This window comes from Neopelma chrysocephalum, unplaced genomic scaffold (assembly GCF_003984885.1).
Source record: "Neopelma chrysocephalum unplaced genomic scaffold, ASM398488v2 Primary Assembly neopelma1_42, whole genome shotgun sequence".
Lineage (NCBI taxonomy): Eukaryota > Metazoa > Chordata > Aves > Passeriformes > Pipridae > Neopelma > Neopelma chrysocephalum.
This window is the reverse complement of record NW_020897700.1, coordinates 12188568-12213431: the sequence shown is the minus strand read 5'-3', so window position 1 is coordinate 12213431 and position 24864 is coordinate 12188568. Positions and strand designations below refer to the sequence as shown.

General features: G+C 35.6%; 1 protein-coding gene across 3 annotated transcripts in view; it reads right to left on the bottom strand.

The window, feature by feature from the left end:
- GLRA3 (glycine receptor alpha 3) overlaps positions 1-24638 on the bottom strand; it is an 89246-nt gene extending 64608 nt beyond the window's left edge. For 2 of the 3 annotated variants that reach the window (XM_027676695.1, XM_027676697.1), the window contains exons 1-2: positions 24281-24638; positions 2550-2677 (exon numbers count right to left, since the gene is read on the bottom strand). In XM_027676695.1, the coding sequence (XP_027532496.1) occupies positions 2550-2677; positions 24281-24399 (247 nt within the window). In that variant the 5' untranslated portion in view covers positions 24400-24638. The remainder of the gene's footprint in view (positions 1-2549; positions 2678-24280) is intronic. The other variant, XM_027676696.1, reaches the window with a different exon arrangement.
- Positions 24639-24864: the final 226 nt, after the last annotated feature.

Genomic DNA, 24864 nt, shown 5'->3' with positions numbered 1-24864 from the left:
GTATAAACAGCTTCCAGAAGTGATCAGAAGAACATATGTAACTAAATTGCTTTTTTTTTTCAATTAACTCCTGGCTAATTATTGCTGAATAATGTTTGTCAATACGAGGGCAAGTAACACTTTACATTTTCCTCTGTAAAGCTCCAAATTTCTACCTTAATATTTCAATCATGCAATCTGGCCTGTATAGATTTAAAAATATTCTATACTCCTGTGTCAATTTAATTCCAAACATCTTGACGCCACGACATTTTCTACACACGGGTTACATAATTGTGTTCAAATTTTGAAAGACAACAAAGTATTTCCCATATTCGCAGGAATGATTATAGTCTGCAGTGTAGAAACTAAGAGAAGCACCTTGCTATAGGTTTGATGTAAGGGGAAAAAAAAAAAGTTGGAACTGGAACAAAGATTTTACAAGAGTTCTTAATATTCTGTTTTATTACATAGCTGAATAAATACTAAGTCATCTCTATTATTTTTGTGGAACAAGCACTGATATGCAGAATTCCTTATGCAAAAGCATTCAGACAAAGTATATAATTATGTGTTCTTGACCAATATTCATTATTACTAAAATTGGTAGCTAAAAATCTCATATACATAGGAATTTTACTGGAAGTAAAAATTATTTAAAATAATTGTTTGAATTCTCTTATTAGTACTCATCCTCTTTCTTTAAAACTGTTTCTAGATTATAAACTCAAACAGGCATTAAGCCCCAGCACTTGTTTTAGGAGTAATATAACTAACCAGAAATCAGCAAAGTCACTTAAGGAGATACTTATTCTTAGTGGTAGATCTGAATCATTCTGGGCAGATTTGTTCAAACCACATAGCTGTCTAAAAGATTTAGAATGTGCACTTTTTGAAAAAGTACAATGTCAAATTAGGTTTTGTCTCTTTAAATTGCAATAGTTACAAAACAAGGCTCTAAGTCCTTTGAATTATACTTTCAAGAAGTACTTCATTGAATTTGCTAATCTCTAAACCATCTGCCTATTCTTCAGTGCAGCCTCATCAGAAGATTGTCATTGCAGGCTGCCCAGGTGAAACTACACAATCAATTCCCAAATCAACTAGAGATGTGTTTGAAATTCCAGTGCATGTTTATAATTTTCTGGGAAATATCAGATCACTAACTTAAAAAAAAGCAAGGCATTTCCAGCTGCAGGAAATCCTGGGTAATAAGTTTATATATACAGGACCAAATGTTTATGGTTTATTGATGAGGAAGTAATTTGGCAAATCGCTTGCGTGGTCCCTATGAATCAGACTGGGCGAATTGTGGCAAAACCAGCACATAGCAGTCGCTTTAGAGTCAAAATAACTTAAGTTTCGGGGACTTAGAGATGTCAAAAATTATAACATTTGTTGCTGAATAAGAATGAAGATGGAAAGGCAGTGACAGATGAATTACAGGAGAAAGGACTGTCAGCATGAAGGAAAATTTTTGTAGTAAACATGACCTGCTTTGTAGTGAAATGTTAGAGCTAAGAGAATCTCTTGGACTCAGGAAGATAGGCATAGGAGGAAGCAGCTAAGGCAAAGTAAGAATAATATAGTTTTTAATTACAATAGCTTTATTCTTTCAAAACACTATTTATATTCTGGATAATTTAAAGACTGATTATTTAAAGATTCAATAATAGAGTTAAATATGGTTCCACTATATTATTGGAACTCCTTCTTTTTAAAAAAAAGAATTGTCGAATTTACCTAAACTTCCCAGATTGTGAAAGCTAGAATGGGTGGTGTTTGTCCATAAAAAAACTTTGCATATTCATATAAAAATATAGTTTGTGTAGTCCTTCATTAAATGCTCTACTTTAGCATACCTGAGTCTGGATAATACGATTTATACTAAGACCCTTGGAAGATGTAATGATTTCATTTGCAAACTTTGGACTTTCAATCTTCTTTGAATCTCCTTTGTGTTGTTCGAATGCCAAGAGACAACTGCAGGTATTGAGAACTTGCAGTTTCAGTGGAGAACTGAGAACCGGGAAAAGAACAAGAGGGAAGATGGTGCCTTTGGCATTTCAAAGCACAAATGGGGTGCAGGAGTAAAGAATCTAATTTGGTGATAGAATTGGTAACTAAGATAAACTCTCTTGAGTTTGACTCTGATGGTCAAGTCCTTAATACACTCTTCCTTTTAGTTAGAACCAGGCAGATATGAAGATTTGGCCTATTTATCACAGAACTTGCTTTCTGGACTGTTTCAGGCTATGGTAGTCCAAGGTGGGAATCTGAATCCATTAGCAAGTATTTCAGGAAAGAAAAGAAACCAACAAACCATATTAGACAATTCAAATCTAATGATAAGCTAAATTTACAAAGGGCCTGTAATTGGGCAGCTGTGAAAGTGACAGGGATAGAGTGTATTACTACTGAAATGAACTGTCATATATACAAAAGAAAGGCAAAAGAAGGCACCTTTTATTTTTTTTTCAGTGAATGTACTTTTTTGTTTTCATGTTTGTTCCAGAAATTGCATTTGTGTGAGCAATAAAAAAAACCTGAAAGCTTAGTTTTGAAATTACCTTTGAAATTTGGTCTGATCCTTGCATCGTAGCCTGACATCCTACCCATTAGCTTATCCAGGAAATCCGATGGTGACATTGGCATGCTACGAGATCTCGCACTGTCCGTTTCCTTTGTGGCTACCAAGCTAACAGTAAGAAAAAACAAACAAACAAACAAACAAAACATTCGTTAGAAATTTTGTTAGGGAAACTTTAATTTTGTGTAGTCAATCATAGTTCATTTTATATGGACAGGAAAAGAGCAAAATTTCATTTTGCTAAGCTGAATAGTTATAGCTTGCTGTTAATTCTTCCTCAGAACTTCTGTAGATGAGTAACACTTTCAGTCAACAGTTATCAATTCATTATCACAGAGTTAAATAATGTCATCTACAAAAATAGCTGGGTATGTGGAATGTCATATTTCGGAGTCTATTCTAAGACTGGTCTGCTTAAGCAGGTGTGGTGTAATAGAAGCCTAGACCAGGAAAAAAAAAAGTAAGGATTTCGAACAGAATAGTACTAATACCATCAGTTTTTGTTTTATTTTGATATTTTAACATAATAAAACATATCAAACAGTCTCTTGGCAGATGGTATACTTTACAGATGGTATTCTTTACAGATGGTATTCTTTACATTGTCTTAGAGTTTTGTTTTCTATTAAAACAAAAGTGACTGCCACAGTGGGAAAAAAACCCCAACAACTTACTGAAGGTACTATTTTAGGGCCACATGACAAATGTCATCTCCTATAGCCATCTCTCCATATGCATGCAAAACTCCCACTGACATTGTAAAGTGTGCTCTGCAGAAGAGTATTGGCGCTGTGATCAGCCATGTGGACCCAAAGAAAAAGTGTTTATTACTGTGAAACTCTTACTTGACTGCTGTCTCACACATTGGAAAAACAATACAGTCAGTAAATATATACATAAATAAAATTTTGAGTACAGTGTGATACACAGTGCAACTAAAACCATTTGTGGCCTTTGGAATCTCAAAAAAGATGAAGAAATTTGACTGTTTTTGCTGAATTCTAGTAAAAAATCTGTTCCAGAAGGATTTGAATCTCTTTTACTTTCACAACATTGTCTCCATGCCAATTCACTCTTTTAGAAGTGCTTAGATATGCCTTTGTTTAGAAGTAAACACAGAGAATAACTTAAAACACTTAGGAATTTTCTAACTCATAAAAAACCTACACTAAACTTTGATTGTTAACAATGGATGGAGTTTCAAAATAGAAAAATTCAATACGGGTATGTATGTATGCAGATGCCATGTGGAGGGCAGATTGTGAATGTAATTTTTTTCTTCTCTAGATTCTGTTACTCACAATGTAAAAATTTACACTTTTATGGCAAATTCCATTTAGAAGGTCTGCTAAAATTTTAGTCTTAATTTAATATCTTAAATAAAAATTATTTCATATTAGGTCTTAACTGTTACAAATTTGAACACACACCAAATATGAATATAGAAACCTCTAGAATGCTGTGGTTTACTCATATAATAATTAAAACTGGAAATTAAGTCTTTTAATTGTAATATTAAATGAAATAAGAAAGATAAAATTGATCCTTCTGTTTATTTGCTTATCTAGTGTTTATTGTATTCTATGTGTAAGTTTATTTGTATATTTCTAAATTATTAATAAATTTCTAAATTGTTCTGAATACCTTGGTATCTCTTTCAGTAAAAATGTTTCTTTGCTCTCCTTCAGAAGCTAACCTGGTTTTTTCTCTTCCCATAGCTGGAGAATGTATTTCCTTTTCTGAGAAAGTAATGAGACAACATATTTTTTTATAATTTAATTTGAAATTATACTATTGCTATAATTTTCATTATCAATCATTCTGAGTGGATCTGATTCATCATGGTATTGCAACTTGTAGTCATTTATGTTTCTGTAAAACATCATAGATGGTTATAAAGCAAATAAAATATGAAAGTCCAATTACACTTTTCTGGAAAGTATCTACTTGCAAGGCAGAAGAATCATATTACTGTTTGTATACGTAACACTTAGGTTTCTTTCTAATACTCTTCTATAAGAAAGTTATATTTCTATTTCAAAAGGTATATGGAATTTCTCTACTACAGGATATATAATCCTATATTTTTATTCTTAATATAAATAAATTATGCAGTACACAAATATAGAAAGCCCATTGTTAGCTTCAATATCAATCACTTTCTCTGAATGCAGAATTTTTGTTTGTCCTTTTTACACTTCACTGAACTTTTTCTAAATCTTTCTTTGTTGTACCTGTAGTTGTTGCTTTGACATGAAATAGAGTACTTTGAAATTAAGATAACTAATGCTGAATAGGAAAAATAATAATTGCTGTGATTACGGATTTTCTCAAAGCAATGTTTACCTTTTTGTACGATAGCATCATCATTAACATTTGCCTTGATTAGTCAGCTATAAGTCTCAAAATATCGTGAATAATTTTATTGCCTGCTTATGAAAACAACACATTCAGTACAATTAATACATTTTGTATAAGTAAGTTTTATCTCAGAAATCAGCTCTAATTTGTAACTAAATATTTCTTCAAGGAATGTTTTCCCTTTTACTCATCTTGGTGTGTTACGAGTAAAAGCTGTAGAATTCTGCCCTTTCAATGTAACTTTAATCAAAAACACATATTGCAAGAATACTATTGGATAAATAAAATTTTCATCTACTTGAGATGACTTGTATAATACTTGCCTAGTTAAGGAGGAGCAAGACTTGGTAATACAGTAAAATCTGAGTAAGGCAGTGGATTTTAGGAAGGGGTTTTCTGTTTACAGCTTAACATAAAAATTTAATCTGCATGGTAAGGGTTCTTCAGTTTTATTGCACACTACCTCTGAATACCAGACCTCTGGCTAAAGGGTTAGAGAAGGTTACACTCCTTTCATGAACTAAGAATTTAGCTCCTTTTAATGTTAATGCACAGAGCTTTGTCCTCGACATACAACTATTGCATAAGTCCATGAATGGCTTTGTGTGCCTCCAGAGAGAATTAATTTCTGACCTGTCACAGTTTGTACATGTATTTTCTAACAGGCATAATAATAAGAATTTAGTATCAGCAAGAATTTTAATATCAGTAAGTGCTTTCAAAAGTAAGATACAATGGACTTGTGATTAGCATAAAGACATTATGCTACTTTACATCACTGAAAAAGAAAGCTGTACATTTTTTTTCACATGTAGAGGCTTCCCATTGTTGAAATCTTTTTTTGGAGAGAGATTATAACCTCACACTCTTCTGGTCTGTTCATAATTTATGAGGAAAGTTACCAACAAGAATGGTCTCCCTGGTAGTGATTCTGTGTTGTGTCTGTAAGCTATTGGTAAATGTTATTAACAGTTATAACGATTTAAACAATTTAAATTTTTCAATTTCAGACTTTGGGAAGTACTTGATTTCTCTTTCCTGAATGTATCCTGAGCATCTTTATGATGTAAATTAAGCCTTCCCAATCTTTTAAAAAGAAATTTGTTAGCTGAAGTAGTAGATAAGAATCCGGAAAAAAATTGAAAATGTCAAAAGATGCATTCAAAAATTATTTGTGACCAGATGAATTTACACCATCAAAATTAGGGCAAAAATTTCTGTTTCAGATAAGGTATTACACAAAACCAGTCATGAATAGATAAATAGAATAACAAGGACTATAATTACTCCTGTCTTTGGTCTATTCATTGTTCACCAAAAATCTGAGGGTAGATAAGCTTTGTATCAATACCTGAACGACAGTCAAGTTGGAATTTCATGGCTGAGATAGGAAGACATGCCAAATCACCAGTGTGTGACACTGCATAACCTATCAAAAGTCATATTTGAGTCAGAAACTGTTACATCAAGCTGAAGCCTTTAACAGTGGGATATACATGTTAAAGAGTAAGAAGCAGCCCAGCACAGACAAGATGCAGCTTCTCGAGATCAGCCCCCACATCCTAAATTCCAAACAAAAAGGTAAGAATGTTGTTCAGTGCTGCTCTCTATGATCTGGAAAGAAAATGCAAAATCATTGATGGTTTAAAACTAAGAAATACAAAAAGAATTGACAGAGGCATAAATACTGATGATGTCAAGAAAATAACCTATTTCTTAAGTTCAGGCCATTTAAGTAGAACAATTTAAAAAAATCTGAGAAAGGATAATAAGAGATATATGAACTGGGAATCTGGGCAGAGTTAGAGGAAAGAGTTGTGTCTGAAAAAGGATTTAGAATTCATGTCGAGCAGCTCAGCACTGTGATGGTAAAGTTCTCACTGCACTACTGTGTAATCCAATGGTGTGGAAAGATTGAAAGAGTGAGTAGAAGCATGAAGGTCACTTATTATTTTATATGATATTAATGAGACCAATTCTGGGACATTGCATCAAATTCCATATCCAAGTTTTAAAAGGACATTAAAGCATTAGGAAAGGTACTGAAGAAAGCCACTAAGCCATGACCTGAAAGTTAGGGAAATTTGCTTCAAGTAAGAGACTTTCAGAGCTTAACCTGTTTTATCAAAAGTTTATCAAAAAAGAAGATTGAAAAAATAGCATGATTGAAGTTTATAAATACCTCAAAGAGCAGAAAATGCTGGACACTTATCTAAAGAAGAAAGGCAGAAGAAAAACCAATGAGAGACAGACAAATTCAAATGGGAATTTGGATACACACTTTAACTATAAAGATCAACCTGTATCAGCCAAGACAACACAGTTTTCTGGAAGAAACAGCTTAGCAAAATATAAGGTATTGTGTTTCATATAAGGGTAGCTTGGTGAAAAGGAATGAACTATGATATATAGAAAAGCAGGCTAAATTCAGAGTAAACATTACAAATCTCATGTAGAAATCTTAAGAGTGTCAAAAGACATTTGATGGATTTGAGGAGCTTAGGGCAGGGGAGAAGTGGGCATGGTTCCAAGTATAAAATGGTGTCTTCTCAGGGTCCTTCTATGCGGGGACTGGGTTGCAGGCTTGCAGTAGCCTGTACTGTAACCTGTGATCAGGGTTGCAAGTTACGTGTCGTAATGTTGGCTCGTTTTGCTCAATTCCTTTCACATCTGGGTATTTGACTTACAAAGCAGTTGTATGAGCATCAGCTCCTTGCACAGTATGGAATTAATGTCCAGAATGGAAACTGCACTTGAGCTGCCCATAAACTACACGCAGTTTAAAAACTCAGAGGCCGACAACTAGGAAAAAGTGAGCTAATGTTCTATCTGTGACATGGACCTGCAAAGAACAAAGAATTTTAAGCTAAATTATAATGTTGGCATGAAAGATAATGGATTTGAACTGTCCAGGGATATATTTAGATCAAAACTGAAAGGCTTTCAACCACTGAAACACTTCAGGAATAGTTCAAAATTTTGAGATAAGATAGAAAAGCCCTGGGTGTTTCAAGAAGGAGCTAGGTCTTAGGAATCTGTGACATGGATAACTGTGATTGCAGGTAATGGAACTCAGTTCCTTTCTAATCCTTGGCTGAGAATATGTTTACATCATTATTGATTCTTATGCTTTTAAAATAATTGCTACTACAGAAGTCTGAAAAAAAAAATGTAGTTAACACTGCAGCCATAGCATCAACATCTACAGAATTTCAATGGGAGATCTCATCTAGTAACTGGCAATTTAGCTACCAAGATGGGTCATGGGTCATGAATCTGAGCTCCTGAAACGTCTTTTTAAAGTAGGCACCTTTGTGAGAGAAAACTTCTCTCCTCCCTTCCTCCAAAATGAAATTATTAAGAAAAACTCTTTGGGGGAATTTTACAGTCTTCACAAATGTTTCCTTCTCTAAAACATCTAAAGCTGCAAAACTCAGATTGCTTTCCCATGTCTTTTTTTTTTTGGAAGAATCACTCTGTTCTACTCAGAAGTTGTCTCTTTTCTATCTATCCTAAACTTCTGCACATTTTTACCAAAGCACAAATAAAGGAAAGGAACTTTATATATGAAAGTGCTTTATGTAAGATTTATTTTAAAACATATATTTTCAAAGACAATTTCAATGCTTTGAAACTTTCAGTGCTTTGAGACTTTTGCATAATTTATGTACTGCAGAAAGTTCCAGTTTTCACTGATTTCTCTCTTTTTAACACTTCACCTTCAAGGTGGGTTCTTAAAAATTGCTTTCAGTATGTGGTTTCAGCCTTAAAAAATATATCTATTTGTTTGAAAATACTGAAAAAAAGAAATAATGGACTATTGTCAGCATTTGTATAAGAAAGCTTGTGTTACTCCAGAAGGGCTAAATAAGAATAGTATAGAAAGTGAAGGAAGAAATTACATCTTACACCATTTGCTGAGTCTTCTTGTTGTAGCTACAGGTAGGTGACAGAGATAAAGCAAGAATATGGTGTGCTGTAATTTTACCTTCTACTGTAAAGTTCGCAGAAAGAAGTTTTGAAGTCCAAGTTAGGACAGTGTGTTAATTTATCCCGATTATTCTGAGAGTAGTCTCCAGAGTCTCACTGACTTACTTTTGAACACAATTGACACAAATTTTCTTTGAATTATATGGTAAGTTAATTTTCTTCCTTCCATAGATAAACTATATATTTTATCTTGAATGATCTTACATTAACACCAAGTTATTGTCATATTTTCTTGCTGATTTTTCTCATCTGATCATAAATTACTTCTTTTGTCTTAAAAACAATCCATTTTAGTCATTTAGAGAGGTAAAAGGTTTGCATTTCATCTTAAAATGCATACTACAGTGCTGCTATATGCATTGTGATGGTCCAGTAGCTCTTTCATTTCATTACTTAACTTATTCTCTCAGACAGCAAGTGTGCCCAAACCCCTGGAGCAATTGGATGTTGTGTTTGTGGTCCATTCTCTTCAGCTGATGTTTGAATGTTTTTAATGCACTTTATATTAAAATGGTTCAAAAAGAAGCTCAAAGAAATTAATTATACCCTCATAAGGATAGCAAAAACTGCAGCCAATATGCACTTAGTTGCGTCTCTCAAACAGCACTGCACAAAAGCATTTCAGTAAATTAGTCTACTGGTACTTATTCATTAATTCACCAATAATAGTTAGGTGAATTAATCTCATGACTACTCCCCTTGCTTCTGTAACTGTAAGTAATGGTGATAGAATTCATCAATTTTAAAAACAAAAATTATTCAGTGTAACCATGTCATTAACAAGGTCTGCTAAAAGGAAATGATCCTCAAATTGGTAGTGATGGACTACCTGACAGTGCCTTGCATTTTGAAAATTGTAGCAATAAGATTTTGTGGTATGATGAAAGTCTTTAAATCCTCTTCTGAGCAATATAGATCTTCATAAAATATATTTGGTAAAATTAATGGGAAAAGTAAACAGTAAGCTTGATGAGGTCAAAAGCATAGGAAGTTTATTTTGTAAAGGGAATATCTGTTAATATCTGATTTACTAATTAAAATAAGGAAAGGGCCAACAAGATCAGAATTTATAGTAAGTAGAATTTGCACACATTATTCAAGAGCTGTACATAAACCTGACAAAAATACTTTTTTGACAGAAGAATGTTCGAGCACGTGACAGCTGAAAATCAAAACCAAAAAACACTAACAAGAATATTTACTGAAGTCCTCAAGCCCATCCAAAGTAATGTGTTTACCTTGTTTTTACAAAAATAAATCCTGCTTTTTTTAGAAATACAAAAACTGCCTTCAATTTTACACCAAAAAAATATAATACATCAGTGTAAAGCAATACTAATTTGTTCGATTTCTGTGGATGATAAAACATCTGTGTCATACTATTTAACTGAACACATGCATTTTAATGAGAAACTGCAAAAATTTGGAAAAACCTTAGCTTTATCCACAGAAGTTCAACAAGACCAAGTGCAGGGTCCTGTACTTTGGCCACAACAACCCCATGCAGCGCTACAGGCTCGGGACACAGTGGCTGGAGAGCAGCCAGGCAGAAAGGGACCTGGACGTACTGATTGACAGGAAGCTGAACATGAGCCAGCAGTGTGCCCAGGTGGCCAAGAAGGCCAATGGCATCCTGGTCTGCATCCACAATAGTGTGGCCAGCAGGACCAGGGAAGTGATTCTTCCTCTATGGCAGTGGTGAGACCACACCTTGAGTACTGTGTTCAGTTCTGCACCCCTCAATTAAGGAAGGCTGTTGAGGTGTTGGAGTGTGTCCAAAGAAGGGCAACAAGACTGGGGAAGGGTCTGGAATGCAAGTTCTATGAGGAGCGGCTGAGGGAGCTGGGGTTGTTTAGCCTGGAGAGGAGGAGGCTCAGGGGAGACCTTGTTGTTCTCTATAACTACCTGAGAGGAGGTTGTAGCCAAGTGTGGATCAGTCTCTTCTCCTAGGAAATTAGCAACAGAACAAGAGGACACAATCTTAAGCTGTGCCAGGGGAGGTTTAGGTTAGACATTAAGTTCTTCACAGAAAGAGTGATTGAGCATTGGAATGGGATGCCCAGGGAGGTGGTGGAGGTGGTGGAGTCACCGTCCCTGGAGGTGTTTAAGGAAAGACTCAATGTGGCACTTAGTGCCATGATCTAGTTGACAAGGTAGTGTTGGGTCATAGGCTGCACTCGATGGTCTGAGAGATCTTTTCCAGCCTAACAGATTCAGTGATTCTTTTGAGGTGTAATGTGTTTAAACTGGCTACCTGAGATAGTTTTGTGAGAAAAGAAATACAATTCTCTCTTTTATTGCAATAAACAATTTTAAATTTTGAAAGCCTTGAAGATGAGGCAAATATTGTGGAATGGGAGTTCAGAAGGAGGGATAAATATTTTTATAGCAAATATTTTTAAAAATTTCAATACATTTTAAACCAATCTCTTTATTGAAAATGAAAATTCTTCATAGGAAAAAGAAGATGAATAGACTTGTCGTATTGGAGGTCATCCATTAGCAACATTTATTCATAAAAATTCAAGGCCATTCTGGAAAGACAGGATCTGTGTCAGAGGGTCCAATCTGCATGGATCAAGTACTGAAAGTGACATAGAATTGGTTGTAACTGCTGTCCCATTCTAGCTCACACAGAGAGAGTTTCTTTTAAGTAACAGAACAAAACCACAAAATCCTCTCCTTCTCTGAATTATCCACTAGAAGACTCAAGCTCTTTACATTATCTGTATTGTGATGATTACCTTCTTCAAGTTTCATATATGTAGATTATTTCCTTCCAACTCCTTTGTATTCCAATATGAAAATAATTCTGCTTGAATTATGCTTTATTGGTGAATAAATTACTTTCATTCTGATGGACCAAAAAAAATAAAGTTTCTTATGGGGAAAGAATAGTGGAAGAGGGTGGCATGTAATAAAACCAAAGATAGTAAATGAAGGACAAAGAATTAAGTTTGTGATGTGTTAAAAAGACTGATACTTAAAATGCTTTTCCTTTTATTTCTGATAAAACTGACAACAATATGTTTCTTGCTAATTAAAGATGAAATCTCTTTTATTTGTTGGAGGTCATGAAGTTGAAAGTTCCTAATGCAATGAAAATGCAGATTTTCATATCTTGCAATGTTTTAGATAGTAATAGTATTATCAGATCATAGAAAACACAGAACTCTTAACTCATGCTTGCTAGAGAAAAGACTGTCATTTACACTAAGAGGAGCAGAAGCATTGTATGACCAAGATTTTAAAGGAGTATTTTCTAAGCAAAATCCTCAAGAGAATTTTAAATATTTTGTGTAATGATTTAGATTTTCTGCTGATTTTTTACAGTTTTAGATTTTTCTAGTTGTCCTTTTATCCTCTTATTTTGACTAAGTGCAAATGGTCAGATTAATTTTTTGATATAATGCTACAGAGATAAGTAGAGTTACATCAGGACACTTTTTTCAGCCAAAGTAATATTTTTTATGTGCAACAAACAAAAAATTTCTATTTTAAGTTCACTAATTATCCATTCTTTATTATTTTAGTGGTTATAAATGAAAGCTACATGAAATATACATGGGATTGCATTTCAATGCAACTATTAAAAAATGTTTTCTTTCAGGTTTGAATAAAATTAATTTTTCTATTTCAGTCACAAATTTAACATTAAATTTTAGTGCTCTTTGTAGCCTAGGTGATGGTTACAAGCATTATTTTGGGATGTTTCTGATATCTTTATGGTGCCAAATTTTTTTCCCTTTTATTAATACAGCTGAGAATTCCTCCAGCTCTATGATCTTCCTCCAGTCATGTTGGTCATGGAAGTAAATTAGCTTGTTGAAGTAAATGTGTTTACTTTAGGCAAAGACGTGTTTACATAAAGTACATAAACTGTGTACTATAGTTTCAAAAAGCTTTGCATTGCTTTGTAATGTTTCAGCTTTTCTTAACAGAAAGGAAAATAAAAAATAATTAGGTTTTAAGTCTTCTGATTAAGTCATTTTGAAATGATCACCATTCTAGAGGTCAGAGGGCAGATAAGGTTAAGTTCATATACATTTGGTTTTGTTTGTGACTTGGTACATATATACAAGCACAAAACTTTACTATTTCCTTCTTTAGGAAAAGAAAATCTCTTAGGGTAAAGGAAGAAAATTAATTTGCCAACATCCTTCATAATCCTATGGGCAAATCTTTCTACGATAATTAAGATATGGTTTCAAGAAACTAGAGGTTGTGTCTGTAGTTTTGCTTTCTTGTTTAAGACAAGTTTATTTTTGACAATTTCAGCCATGCATCATGGGAATTAATATATTTTATGAATTATGACTTTATTCTGAATATTCATTCATTGTTTTCCCAGAAGCCCCTACTTAATAGTCTTTTTTACCTGTTGTATAGACTATTTTTATAAATGCTCTAAACTCAGGTCTTAGCTTCTTGATATTTCTTAATTTATTCAACCTACTTTTTGAGGGGGGGGAAGCTGACTCAAACAGGAGCAGAGAATATTTCAAATATTCAAATTCTGATAAATCACTTGCTTTCCCAAAGAACTACTAAATCTGTTTAGGTTTTGACAACCTTAACTTTCAATTAAAGATAGGGAGATTTTCCCCACATTCAATTAACTTTTTTTTTCCTATTTTTTTCTTTTTTTAGTTAGATAATACTTGGCTAAAATAAGGCAATATTTTTGAAAATAGAAACTGTGAACCACTTATTTATAGAAGTCTGAGCATTACTATCTCACTATAAAGAATAATTTGTGTATTAACTGAATAATAGAGAAAAGTTATTGGAGTAATGGATAGATTGCAAAATGACCAAGTAAAATAATTTCTGACTATTATATTTTATTACAGTAGATATCCTTCTATAAAAGCTGTCAGAGTTGAACAATTACATTTATTTTCATGATTCATGAATGATTCCTCTAGCCAATTGAACTTGTGAAGGAACTGACTGGTATCTTTCACCACCATAGTAAATTGTAATTCAGCTGATGACAATGAGGCAACACTAGAATGAAAGGTGAATTGATGCAAATGAGACTTTTGGCTGGCTAAAAACTGCAAACTGTTGTTTCTCTAGGCAAATTTTTCCTAAGTCTAGGAGCAACCTGTGAATTCTGCAAACAGATTTCTACAAGTTATAGCTGCTTCTGTATTTTGAATACATCTCAAAATATTCTTTAAATTGTATAGCTGCATATTACTGTGTTTTCTAGTTCTAATGGATTTTTTTACTATTGTGGCATTGCCCCATCAGCTTTGCATCTACTAGGTTGCTGTACTCTCACTCCATATAAACAGGAACAGTGTGTCCACTAAAGTGTACATCTGTAGAAAAGGGATATTTCTTATTATCATAATTTATGACCAATTAGAATAAGTATCCTGTTCCTTTTTTCTAGTTTTACTTTAAAAATCCACTTTTATGAGTTGTAAACCATAACGAAAATTGAAAATGAGTTCTTTCCAATGTTTCTTCTCAATTTTTACTATTCATTAAAATCTTCACAGAAAATCTTACAATAGAATGAAATGGTTAAGGTTTACCAAACGTAGATACAAAATCGATTTTGAATTAAACTTCAGGATTATGAAGACTGAAGAACAATTCAATTAAACACTGTTCTGTTTCTCTTGGGGAAGCTCTGCTTGTATCAGTCCTGTATCTTGAGTGAGCATGTCAAATGACTCTTTAGAAGATTCGACTTTTTTCCCAAAATGAGTTTGACAAGATGTAAGTTCAGTTAGAGGAAAGCTGAATATAGTCTGAAAAGTCACTCTATAAAGTGTTTTTCCAAAACACTTCTCATGAAATTGTTTATTTTGATTAGCCAGCTAATTGTACTGTAGATCTTTGTTATTACTATTATTTTAGAAGTTTCACTTCAGATAAATTTTTTCTATTTGAAAAAATACTGTTTTCTTGAAACATAGTTTTACAGAAACATATCTGTTTCAATGTTGTTTTATGAGATGTTGGTAGGCTTGGGTGGAATATTGTTCAGTGTCCTTCCTATTTTGTCTGCCACAATCTGTTCTCTAATGTCACTGGAAACTGAAGTTGGGGTCTTGGGTTCTAATTTTTTAAAACTCTGAACATCCCTACAGATTGGCAAAGATTTTTCCTGCCTTCTGAAACTTAAAATTCTTTTTATGCATTGTAAAAGCAAGAAAATCTTTGGAATTTTTTGTGAGACAGGAATGATAATGTTCAATCAGCTGTGTTAATTTACGTAAGATACGTGGATTAAATAATTTTTCCTTTTTATTAATTCTATCCAGGATCAACACTATAATAAATCAGTATAAGACTTTCTTTAACAAACAACAGAGTTGAGCTTCAGGGTGATGATGAGAGTGACAGAATTCATGCCACATGATGACAGAACCCAGTGTTCCTAATGCATGCATTGAAGCATATTCCTTACGGAATAAGTCAGAGAAAATAGTGTGAAGGTTAAAAAAACAGTGCTGCTAGCCTTTCCTGCTTCTACCAAAATTATCCTGGTCCACTACACGCATTCTCTTTCACGTACAGAAAGTGGTGTTTAAACATCCCCTCAGATACATCCCCTCAGATACATCCCCTCAGATACATATTTAGTCGGTGCTGTTCTAGTCTTCGTTATGCCAATACCCTCTTAATTATCATCTCAGTCTTCTAAGCTTTGTGTAAAGAACTGAAAATAAGCTGAGTGAAGGAAAGACCATGACCTGCACTGATCCCCTATTGCCCCTGTAAATCCTACACCAGCTGAGCAAGGGACTTATGGGGTCCAGGTAGAGCATCCCTTCCCCTTTCCTGGATGATCATGAAGGCAATGACAACCCCCACCACCCCCCAAACAGTGCTGCAACCTTTATCATGTTCGATACATCTCCTGAAGGAGTTATCCCTGTCAAAAAGGATGAAAAAGGGCATTCTGTTAACTATTATTTAGGGAATCTGAACAAATGCCTTTGTGCTCACATTTTGATTACAGATGGAAATTTGAGCAATCTAAGGTTTAAAAGTATGTGTAGAGGCAGAAAAAAAACAGGTAAAGAGATAGAGATATTCTGAGAGCTCATTTGCACAGTGAGATTTTGGGATAAGTTTTGGAGATAAAATTGGTAAAATTTTAACATATATATGGAGAAACTTGCAAAGTGCATTTTTAATTCCAGTTCTCCACTCTATTGTACTTTCTGTATTCATAGATTACTATCTTAAGTGGGGGCACTTCATATTCATTTTCTGTAGTAAAAATTTGCAATATTATGTTCAAAGTGATTGATTATCAATCTTTGGTGTGCAAAAACTGAGGGAAACTAGAAGATATTTATTTTTACTTAAACTCTTGCAAATTAAGAGTTTAACCAAACGCTGGTAATTTTTTTTTTAAAGAAATAAAACAAAGACAAAACCTCAAATTTTCCATAAAGGATTTTTTCTATCAGTATAAAGTAATTAAAAATCTCACTATGTCTTTTATGGGATGTAGTCCAGATATGACACTGAAATCTGCCCACTTTCAATTTAGTTCTAATACTGCTGAGTCAGAGGTAATGAATCTGACCTGATAGCTTCAGGGAAAACATTGGACGGATGGACATCCCTTCACAGAAGTGCTGTATAGATGTTTAGGCACAGAATTAACATTTATCATAGAATACTGGAGTAACCCACAAATTAGCTGTGCAAAGTCAGTGCTTTAGTCATGATAGATTTCAAAGTTTTTAATTTTGCCAGCAACTTACAACTTCGTGCTTTTTATTTTATTTATCTAGTAGAACACTCTTAGTCGGCAGATATGTTGCTTGCAAAAATGGAAGTTTAGTTGGTGCTTGCTGATGGATATATCTTAGCCTACACATGCCCAGAGCATGGATTCTACTGTACATTACTAAATATAATAGAGGACAGTGAAGTTTTGAAAACTTTTTGAAATTAAAAAACTTTTCAGGAAAAAAAATCATGGTCTTTTTAATAATTGAGTCCCACTGTATCCCAGAACAGTATAAAGCAACTTTTCACAAAACAGTCTCTAAGCTCTGCAGTCACCCACCAAGACGTAAAGTCATAACAGTTTAAAAAAAAAAAAACAACAAAAATCAACCTTTCGATAAACCATGCTCGTACAACTGTATTAACTAGGCATTTCTACTGACTGAAATTAAAATTATTAAAGTTAATTGTTGGTAAAAATCATAGAAAATTGTAAACAGCCAATTTTCTAGGAATTCATCTGTAAAATTACATATTCTGGCACTTATGGATCCTCAGAGATGCTGTTTAGGATTACGTTAGATTTATATTTTACCTTTCAAAATTCAGAAAGGGAGAAAGTGTTAATAATGTATTTTAAAAGGAACTGGAGATAAACTCTAGACATGGTGGAGTTTTACAGAAACTGTAGAGAGTATATGAAGGTTTGGGCAATGATGTGATGGGGAGCACAATCCAGTACCTTTTTTTAGATTAATTCTATTTATATATCTATTTTATATCAAAGATGGAATGTGATAAGGAGACAAATATTAAAACAGTAAGTTATGTAGTTGTAACCACAGCTTGAATTTTAATTAGGAAGAGGAAGAAAATAGGTTTGCCTTTTTAAATGTCATAGCTGTTACTGATTTTGTTTATGATACCCTTCCTAAGTTAGTTTTAACTGTAAAAATCACATGCAGTTTAATAGCAATTAACCTCAAAGTTTGAGGCAATTTAGTACTCTTGTGTTCTACTCTATTGTTTCACTAAAAGAGTCTCAGGGTAATCAGCTGATAATCCCATAACCGTTGATTTGTATTAATCTGTAGTCCCACCACTTGTGCAGCTCCACTATTTCAACAGCCCCATAAGTGACCACATGGCTTTGACAGAGCCTTCTTGAAATTTTCTACCTTTTCTGTGGTCTCAAACTGTTTCTCTCAGAAACTGCATTTTTCTAATGTTTCATGTCACCAGAAAGAAACTTCAGTAATAACATTATTGAAGAGGACTGCTTTTCCTTAGGGAAGTTCCTACCTGGAAACACCCTCGACTCTCCCTGCTGTCCCCACGCATCTTGTATATCAGTGGTAAGTTTGGAGACATAACAGGGTGGTATGTGGTATTGAAAAATTAAATAAAAAATTGTGGAATGTGAAGTCACTGTTCCTGGACGTATTTAAGACTGGATGTGAAACTTAATGCCATGATCTAGTTGACACAGTGGAGTTCAGTCATAGGTTGGATTTGATGATCTCAGAGGTCTTTTCCAATCTAATCGAATCTGTGATTCTGTTCAATATGTAGAAAGTTCAATTCAGTGTAGATCAAGTATCATTGCCCTGTTTGCTGTTGTATTCAACAACATGTGTGTTGGAGCAATTAATTAGACATCTAACTGGAAAAGTAATAATGAAATGCGTTCTTTTATACTTTTGCAAACACATACTGTCTATTTTTTTTTTACATTTTTCCTCATTCTTTCTTTTTATCCTCACTACTCTAGCATTTCCATTGACACAGGTTTAAAGAAATCAGTCAGAAGGGATCATATTGCTTTGGAAGCCATAAAAAATAGTGGATTGTGCTAGGAAAAAAGTAGTCTTACAGATTCTCGCTTTCTTTTCTCTTGACTTTACTGTGCAGGCTGTTCTGCTCTCTGATGCTCTTCTCACTGCTCTGTTTTGGTCCTACATTCTTGTTAAACATAGTTTTTAGCTGTGTCTTTTCCTGCTCTCTGAGATAATTCCTTTCTGCTGGTGGTTGATATCCCTAAAAAGGTGCCTTCATCTATTCATGATGCCTACATAGTAGTGAAAGTGATACCTTCTATTTCCTATCTCCCTTTACTGATTCTTTCAATAAACATCATGAAGATCAGTAGGAAAAACAATGAGGAGGACAAGAAGCAACACATACAAGGGCTCTTCATCAGTCATTACTTGAGAAAAGCTGATTTGCAGGAATAATTCCCTATAGGTATTATTACATAATACTCAGTAAGGTCATTTGAAGCTTGTATTCTGAATCTGTTAAAACGAGAAGCTCTAATCTTGTAAAAATTTTCATTCTCTTTGATTGTCATGATTTCTAGGATGCCTGGACAAGACTAATCTGATAGAGGAGCTATTACATTTATAATCATACAGAAGCACAGCACTTATCTCACAATATTACTTGCTTTCAGTTGTTGTTAGCATCAATTGGCTAGGAATGAATTAGGAGAGGTTGAAAAGTAAGAAAACATCATTAGCACTGTAAGAATTGAAAGACTCATGGTTTTAACTGAAATTTCTTTGTTATTTAATTTTCTTCCAGTTTATAGTATTAAAAACCAAAAAATATACACATTATTCTTTCCCAGAATTATAAACATGGTAGTCACTTAGAAAACTAACTTAATTTTTATAGAAATAAGGAATGGATAGTGAAAATTCTGATCAAATTTGTACTCATGAGAAAACTCCTAATTGATACAAAGGGATTCCAGTGTTTTCACTGGTACAGTTGAAATATAAGAGAATTAGAATTACATATTCTTGGTCACAAAACCCCCACTTCATTTTTGTCTGAGTCTTGGAAAGAACAATGCCTCCATATGGGTACATGCAAGGGAACCCTGATGGTCTCCTCCTAATGTTTTATAATTTTCCCCCATCACAGGGGTTTGACTATCCAGGCTCGGTGCGAACTCTGGGAGTGCAGCAGCGCAGCTTTGAAACAGAGCTGTTTGTGTTGTTTGAATTGTAGAATCCTCAGCAGGGTTCACCTCTCTTCTCTCAGAATCTGTTCCTTTTTTCCATGTTTGGTTTTCGCTTTTTTTTTTTTTCCCACCCTCCAGAGTGCTGGGGAGAGGCTCTTGGTCTCTGCTTGAGCTAGTGTCCAAGTATACTTTCACCTGGACTCGTACCTTCACAATTTTGATCCTGAGCCTGGTCTGCTGACCTGACTCTTTGGCTTTGACCTTGGACCTACCTCTTAACTACCAACTTTGCCGATCGATCTGAACAGCTGTTTGAACTGTTCTTCTCCTGCACAGGTGCTGTGCAATTGCAAACTTTTTTGGTAGGATCCTGCTCCTTCCTGACTTGCTGTGAGTCTCAACTCCTAGCTCACCTACCCTTGCCTTGCTACTCTCTGAGACCTGTTAAATCTTTTTCATTAGGACCTGGAGTCTGTCAATTGATTTATTTCACAGAAACCATCTTTAAAAATGAGTCTGAACTGACAAGGAAAGGTACTGTACCTCAGTGCTCTCATCTTGAATTAATAGATTTCCTTTCACACACTTTTATTTCCGCCCTGATTTTAACAGATGCTTTTATTTCTTGAGTAGTATTGTAGGTATAATTCTTAACATATTAATAATCAACTGAAGTCTCATTAGAACACCTGAAAATCTTTATTTTCAAAGATGTTTGTGATGCTATGTCAGATTTAATAGCTTTTAGCTGATTTTTTTTTCTCTTTTGTTATTTGAAGGAACTAATGCTGACTTAAAGGATAAGGACTTCTGCTTCTTAAAGCTATTCACCTGAAATCAATTTACAATGAAATGCAGGAACAATTTCAAAATCAGTTAACTGTAAATTCAGATATGCCCTAGAGTTAGATTGCGTGGAGGTTTTTTCCACAAGAATCTGGTTTCAAAGAGCAATTAGCTATGTCTGTGATACTGCTTCTCCAATGTAAGGCCAGTGGAGTAGTGAAAAGAGCAAAGAAAAAGGAAATAACCTAATTGTAGTGTGATTCTTGATCTATACTAATATGGATAACTAAAGAAAAATGACATAGGGAGAATCTATTTTGCATTTCCACAGTGCCACCTTCCTCTTCACCCTGTGCTTTCCCTATACACAGGTCTACATATAAAATAGATGTATCACATCCTTTAAAGAGAAAACAAGTCCTTGGCAAGTCCCTGACAGGGATCTAAGAGACCCAGTGCTGGTGCCCATGCAAGTCCATGACCTGTTATAAAACTGTTTGACTCACAAATATGATATTTGTGTTGACTCTACAAATATGATCTTGCTTTCATTATGACCTCTTGGAATCCAGGCAAATCCAGAGGGTTTTTTGTTAACACTATTGCTTTAATGAAAACTCAGAAGAATACTCAGTCTTAGATATTATTATAATTTCAAACTGTATCTCAGAAGTGGTTTTCCTTCTTTGGTAGTGAATTAAAGCTATTTTTAGGCTACATTAAATTATTTTCCCTAGGTTTTACCCTCTTTTTTACATCTCCACTCTCTTAGTATCACACTGGGATTTGGACTGGCAGTCCTTAATAAGCAATATTTTGTTTTATTTTGGGTCTAACCGTAGCTTTTCTCTCTGTCCCAAAATACATTGCATAAATCAGACTGCTGTGTGCTTTCACCACTGTTTTTCACATTTAAAATCTATTGATATATTATCAATAACTGTGTTATTCATCTATGACATAGTAGTACAAACGTACAATATTATAAAAGACTATTAGTAATCACTGAATCATTAAAGTTGGAAAAGATCAAGGTCACTGAGTCTAACCTTTGACTGAACACCACCATGTCAACTAGACCACAGCACTAAGTGCCATTTCTAATTGTTTCATGAACACTTACAGGGATGGTGGCTCCACCACCTCGCTGGGCAGCCTATTCCAATGCTTGACAGCACTTTTGGTGAAGAAATCCTTCCCTATGTCCAACCTGACCCTCCCCTGGTACAGCTTGAGGCCATTTCCTCTTATCCTGTCACAATTTGCCCGGGAGAAGAGGCTGACCCCCACCTTGCTACAGCCTCCTTTCAGGTAGCTGTGGAGGGCAATAAAGTCTCCCCTGAGCTTCCTTTTCTTCAAGCTACACAACCCCAGCTCCATCAGCCCTCCTCATATGACTTACTCTCTAGACCTTTCACCAGCTTTGTTGTTCTTCTAATGTTTTATTCTTTCTACAATGTCTTTCAGAAATCAAATTAATAATTAGATCCTACAATAAGCAATACACATCTTGTTTCATTCATTGCAATTTGAAGAGTCTTTTGATGCAGGATGAAAAATTATTTTTTTAAAAAATAAATAACGTGCAGTTTCCTCTTATGAAGCATGCCAGTCTTAAGACTTTGCTCATTAAAGTAGCAAGCCTGTAACTTTATACCAAAAAAAATCCTTTCTTAATTTTATTTGAACTGCACTAAAAATAAAACTAAACATCTATCTTCACAGGCATATAATTTAAACGGTAATTTTAAATAGCCTCAGGGCTGTTGGACAAGTATTGAAAGCTTTTCCCATTAGGTTCATCCAGTCTTCTCACACAGCCTTCTGCTTCTTAATGAAGAGATGAAAAGTTTCAACGTTACATGATTTAAGAGAAGAAACCTTTATGTTTTCTAAAATGTCTGAGCAAGCAAAAACTTAAGTTTTGACTGTTTCTAGAAATTCGCAGCACATCCATCTTCTCATCAAGTATTATACAGGTGCTAAGGCTGGACTCTGGGTGACTCACAGAGAGTGGAAAGAGCATTCTACCAGCAGGAAAAGAACTAGAATTAATGGCTCCAGGAAACTTGAGAATTTTACAGCTTTTAATATTTTAACTTTTTCCCCCCACTTTTTTTCCGTATTAAAGCATGGGGAGGAATATTCTGTGTCTTGAACTGACTCAGGTTTCTCCTGGACCTAAAGGCACCAGCAGTCTCTATATAGAGATTGATATGAAACATATACATAGATTCAGAGCAGCTTTCTTAACTCTTTCTCAATCTAAATAGTCCTTGTGCACAGCAGGCATGTTCATTGTCATAAAATGACAATTTAAGAGCAGAAGGCTACTGCAATAGCACAGTTATCTGGACACTGAAAAGAATAGTTTGAATTTATGCTAAATAAGATATCTGTGTACATTTGGAAACAGGTTGAGTCCAGAATTTCATTCTGCAAAATACCAGTCTGCTTTTCAAAATTGACTTTATACTTTTTTCCCTCGGAATAAGTGTTTTTATATCATTAAAAAAGAATAAAGCATTCAACATCAGGATGGAATTTAAATAATATGCAGAGGAAAAATAAGATCTACAGGTACATTGAAATGACATAATAATAGTATAGTACTGCTTGTATTTCCTACACTACCCAAGAGTCTGGTCGTCTACTCTGAATGTTAGATACTCAATGCAACTGGAAAATTTAAACTGTAACATATGTGAATTTACTCCTTCCTGCCAGTGTTAATTAATCCTATACTATGTGACCTAGTTTCTTAAAATCTCTTCCTTTTGGCACAATTACAATAAAATCACATTATAAACTATTTATGTTGCATATGTTGATACAAAGCAGGTCATTAACTTAACGTCAAAAAGGAAAGATTTGTTATAAGCCTGTGAGCACTTGTGAAGTGTGCCATCATTGTGGGGCACTACACTGTTAACTTCGTGGTTATAAACCCCTTATATGTATCCCCAAACTCTCTCTTAGAATTTAAGTTTATTTAATCTTTATTAAGTAACAATGGGATTCTTAAAATAGTCTGGCATGTTATATGCCATAGTTTGTTTATTGTGATACAGAGCTAGAATATTTGTTGATAACAAGAATGGGTAACTGCATTAGCAGTGAATACATGATGACATTGAAGTCTATTTCTTTACATGTGTGATTTTTCTTTATAAGTTTTCCCTCATGGAGACTCAAGTTTATTTTAGCCTGCTATCACTAGACTTCCAGAGCTGTGCATTAAAAGAATGCTTGAATATAATATAATAACATTACCTAGAAAGAGTGTGCTGGGCAGAAAGTAGAAAAAGCTGTATGAACCTCAGTCTTCTCCTGAGGTCATAATTTATGGATATGTTGCCATCTTTCATAATACAAATCTTAGACTGCTAGGAGCACGGCAAAAGCTTTCCCTCTCAACAGAAGTTTTGTAGACCATACCCTCTCTTCACTCAGCTAGTGTTTTTCTGTTTCTGTATAAGACTTCCCCAACCTGACTTGACCACTGATCAATCTGTGATTTTCCTTTTACTGAGAAGAACTGAAAGTAATAAGAAAGTTCTATATATTCTCAACTCAGATTATCTTCTGTAACTTTTACATATAGACACTTTGCACCTGGAGAATTTTCAATACCACTGGTGTTACAATTACTGTTAAAAACACTGATAAAATTCACAGATCATATCGGCAAACTCTAACTGCGAGCAGATGAAGGCGAAGCGTGGACTCCATGCATTTAGTTTCCGTGCCCAGAGCCTGGCTGCCGAAGGGAGCCGGGCGTTCGTGGTGAGGAAAGGTGGTGACCGCGGCGGCTCTCCGCGCCAGTCCCAGGCATTTCAGCTGCCCGAAAATCGGGAAGGCTGGACACCTTTACTTCCCCAAAGAAAACAACTCACCTGAGAAGTAGCGCAGCTTCCCACAGATAAAAGCCCGAGACAGCCGCGCGGAGGTACCTAATCCGGGCCATGCTGCTCGCAGGCGCGGCGGACCCCGGGAGCGGTGCTGTCCGAGGCATCGGAGGGGCTCGGCGGCGCGGCTCGATGGGCGAGGGCGGCCGCGCGGCTTCCGCGGGAAGGCGGGCGGGCAGCGCCCCAGCACCCTGGAGAGCTCCGGCGGCTCCGTGCCCGCCGCCCGCCTAGTGCCCGGCGGCCCCCCGCGCCCTCCCACTGGGCCCCACCGAGCCCGCCCCGCCGCTCCGCATCGCAGTCGACCGGGAGCCTAATCCCAGCCGCGGCGGCGGCGCCGAGCCGCGGTGGCGGCGGGAGCCCCCTTGCCCGCCCGCCTGCCCCCGGCTCCTGCCAGCAGCCGGCACTCCGCCGCCGGACGCATCCCGGGCACGGGGCGCGCCGCGGCCCGGCGGCGGCGGGGCGGGCGGGAGGCAGGGCGGGGGCTGCTGCGGCCGCCCCCCCGAGAGCGCGGCGGCCGCGGAGGCAGCGGGGAGGGACCGGGCACGGCGCTGCGGCGAGGGGGCGCCCTGGAG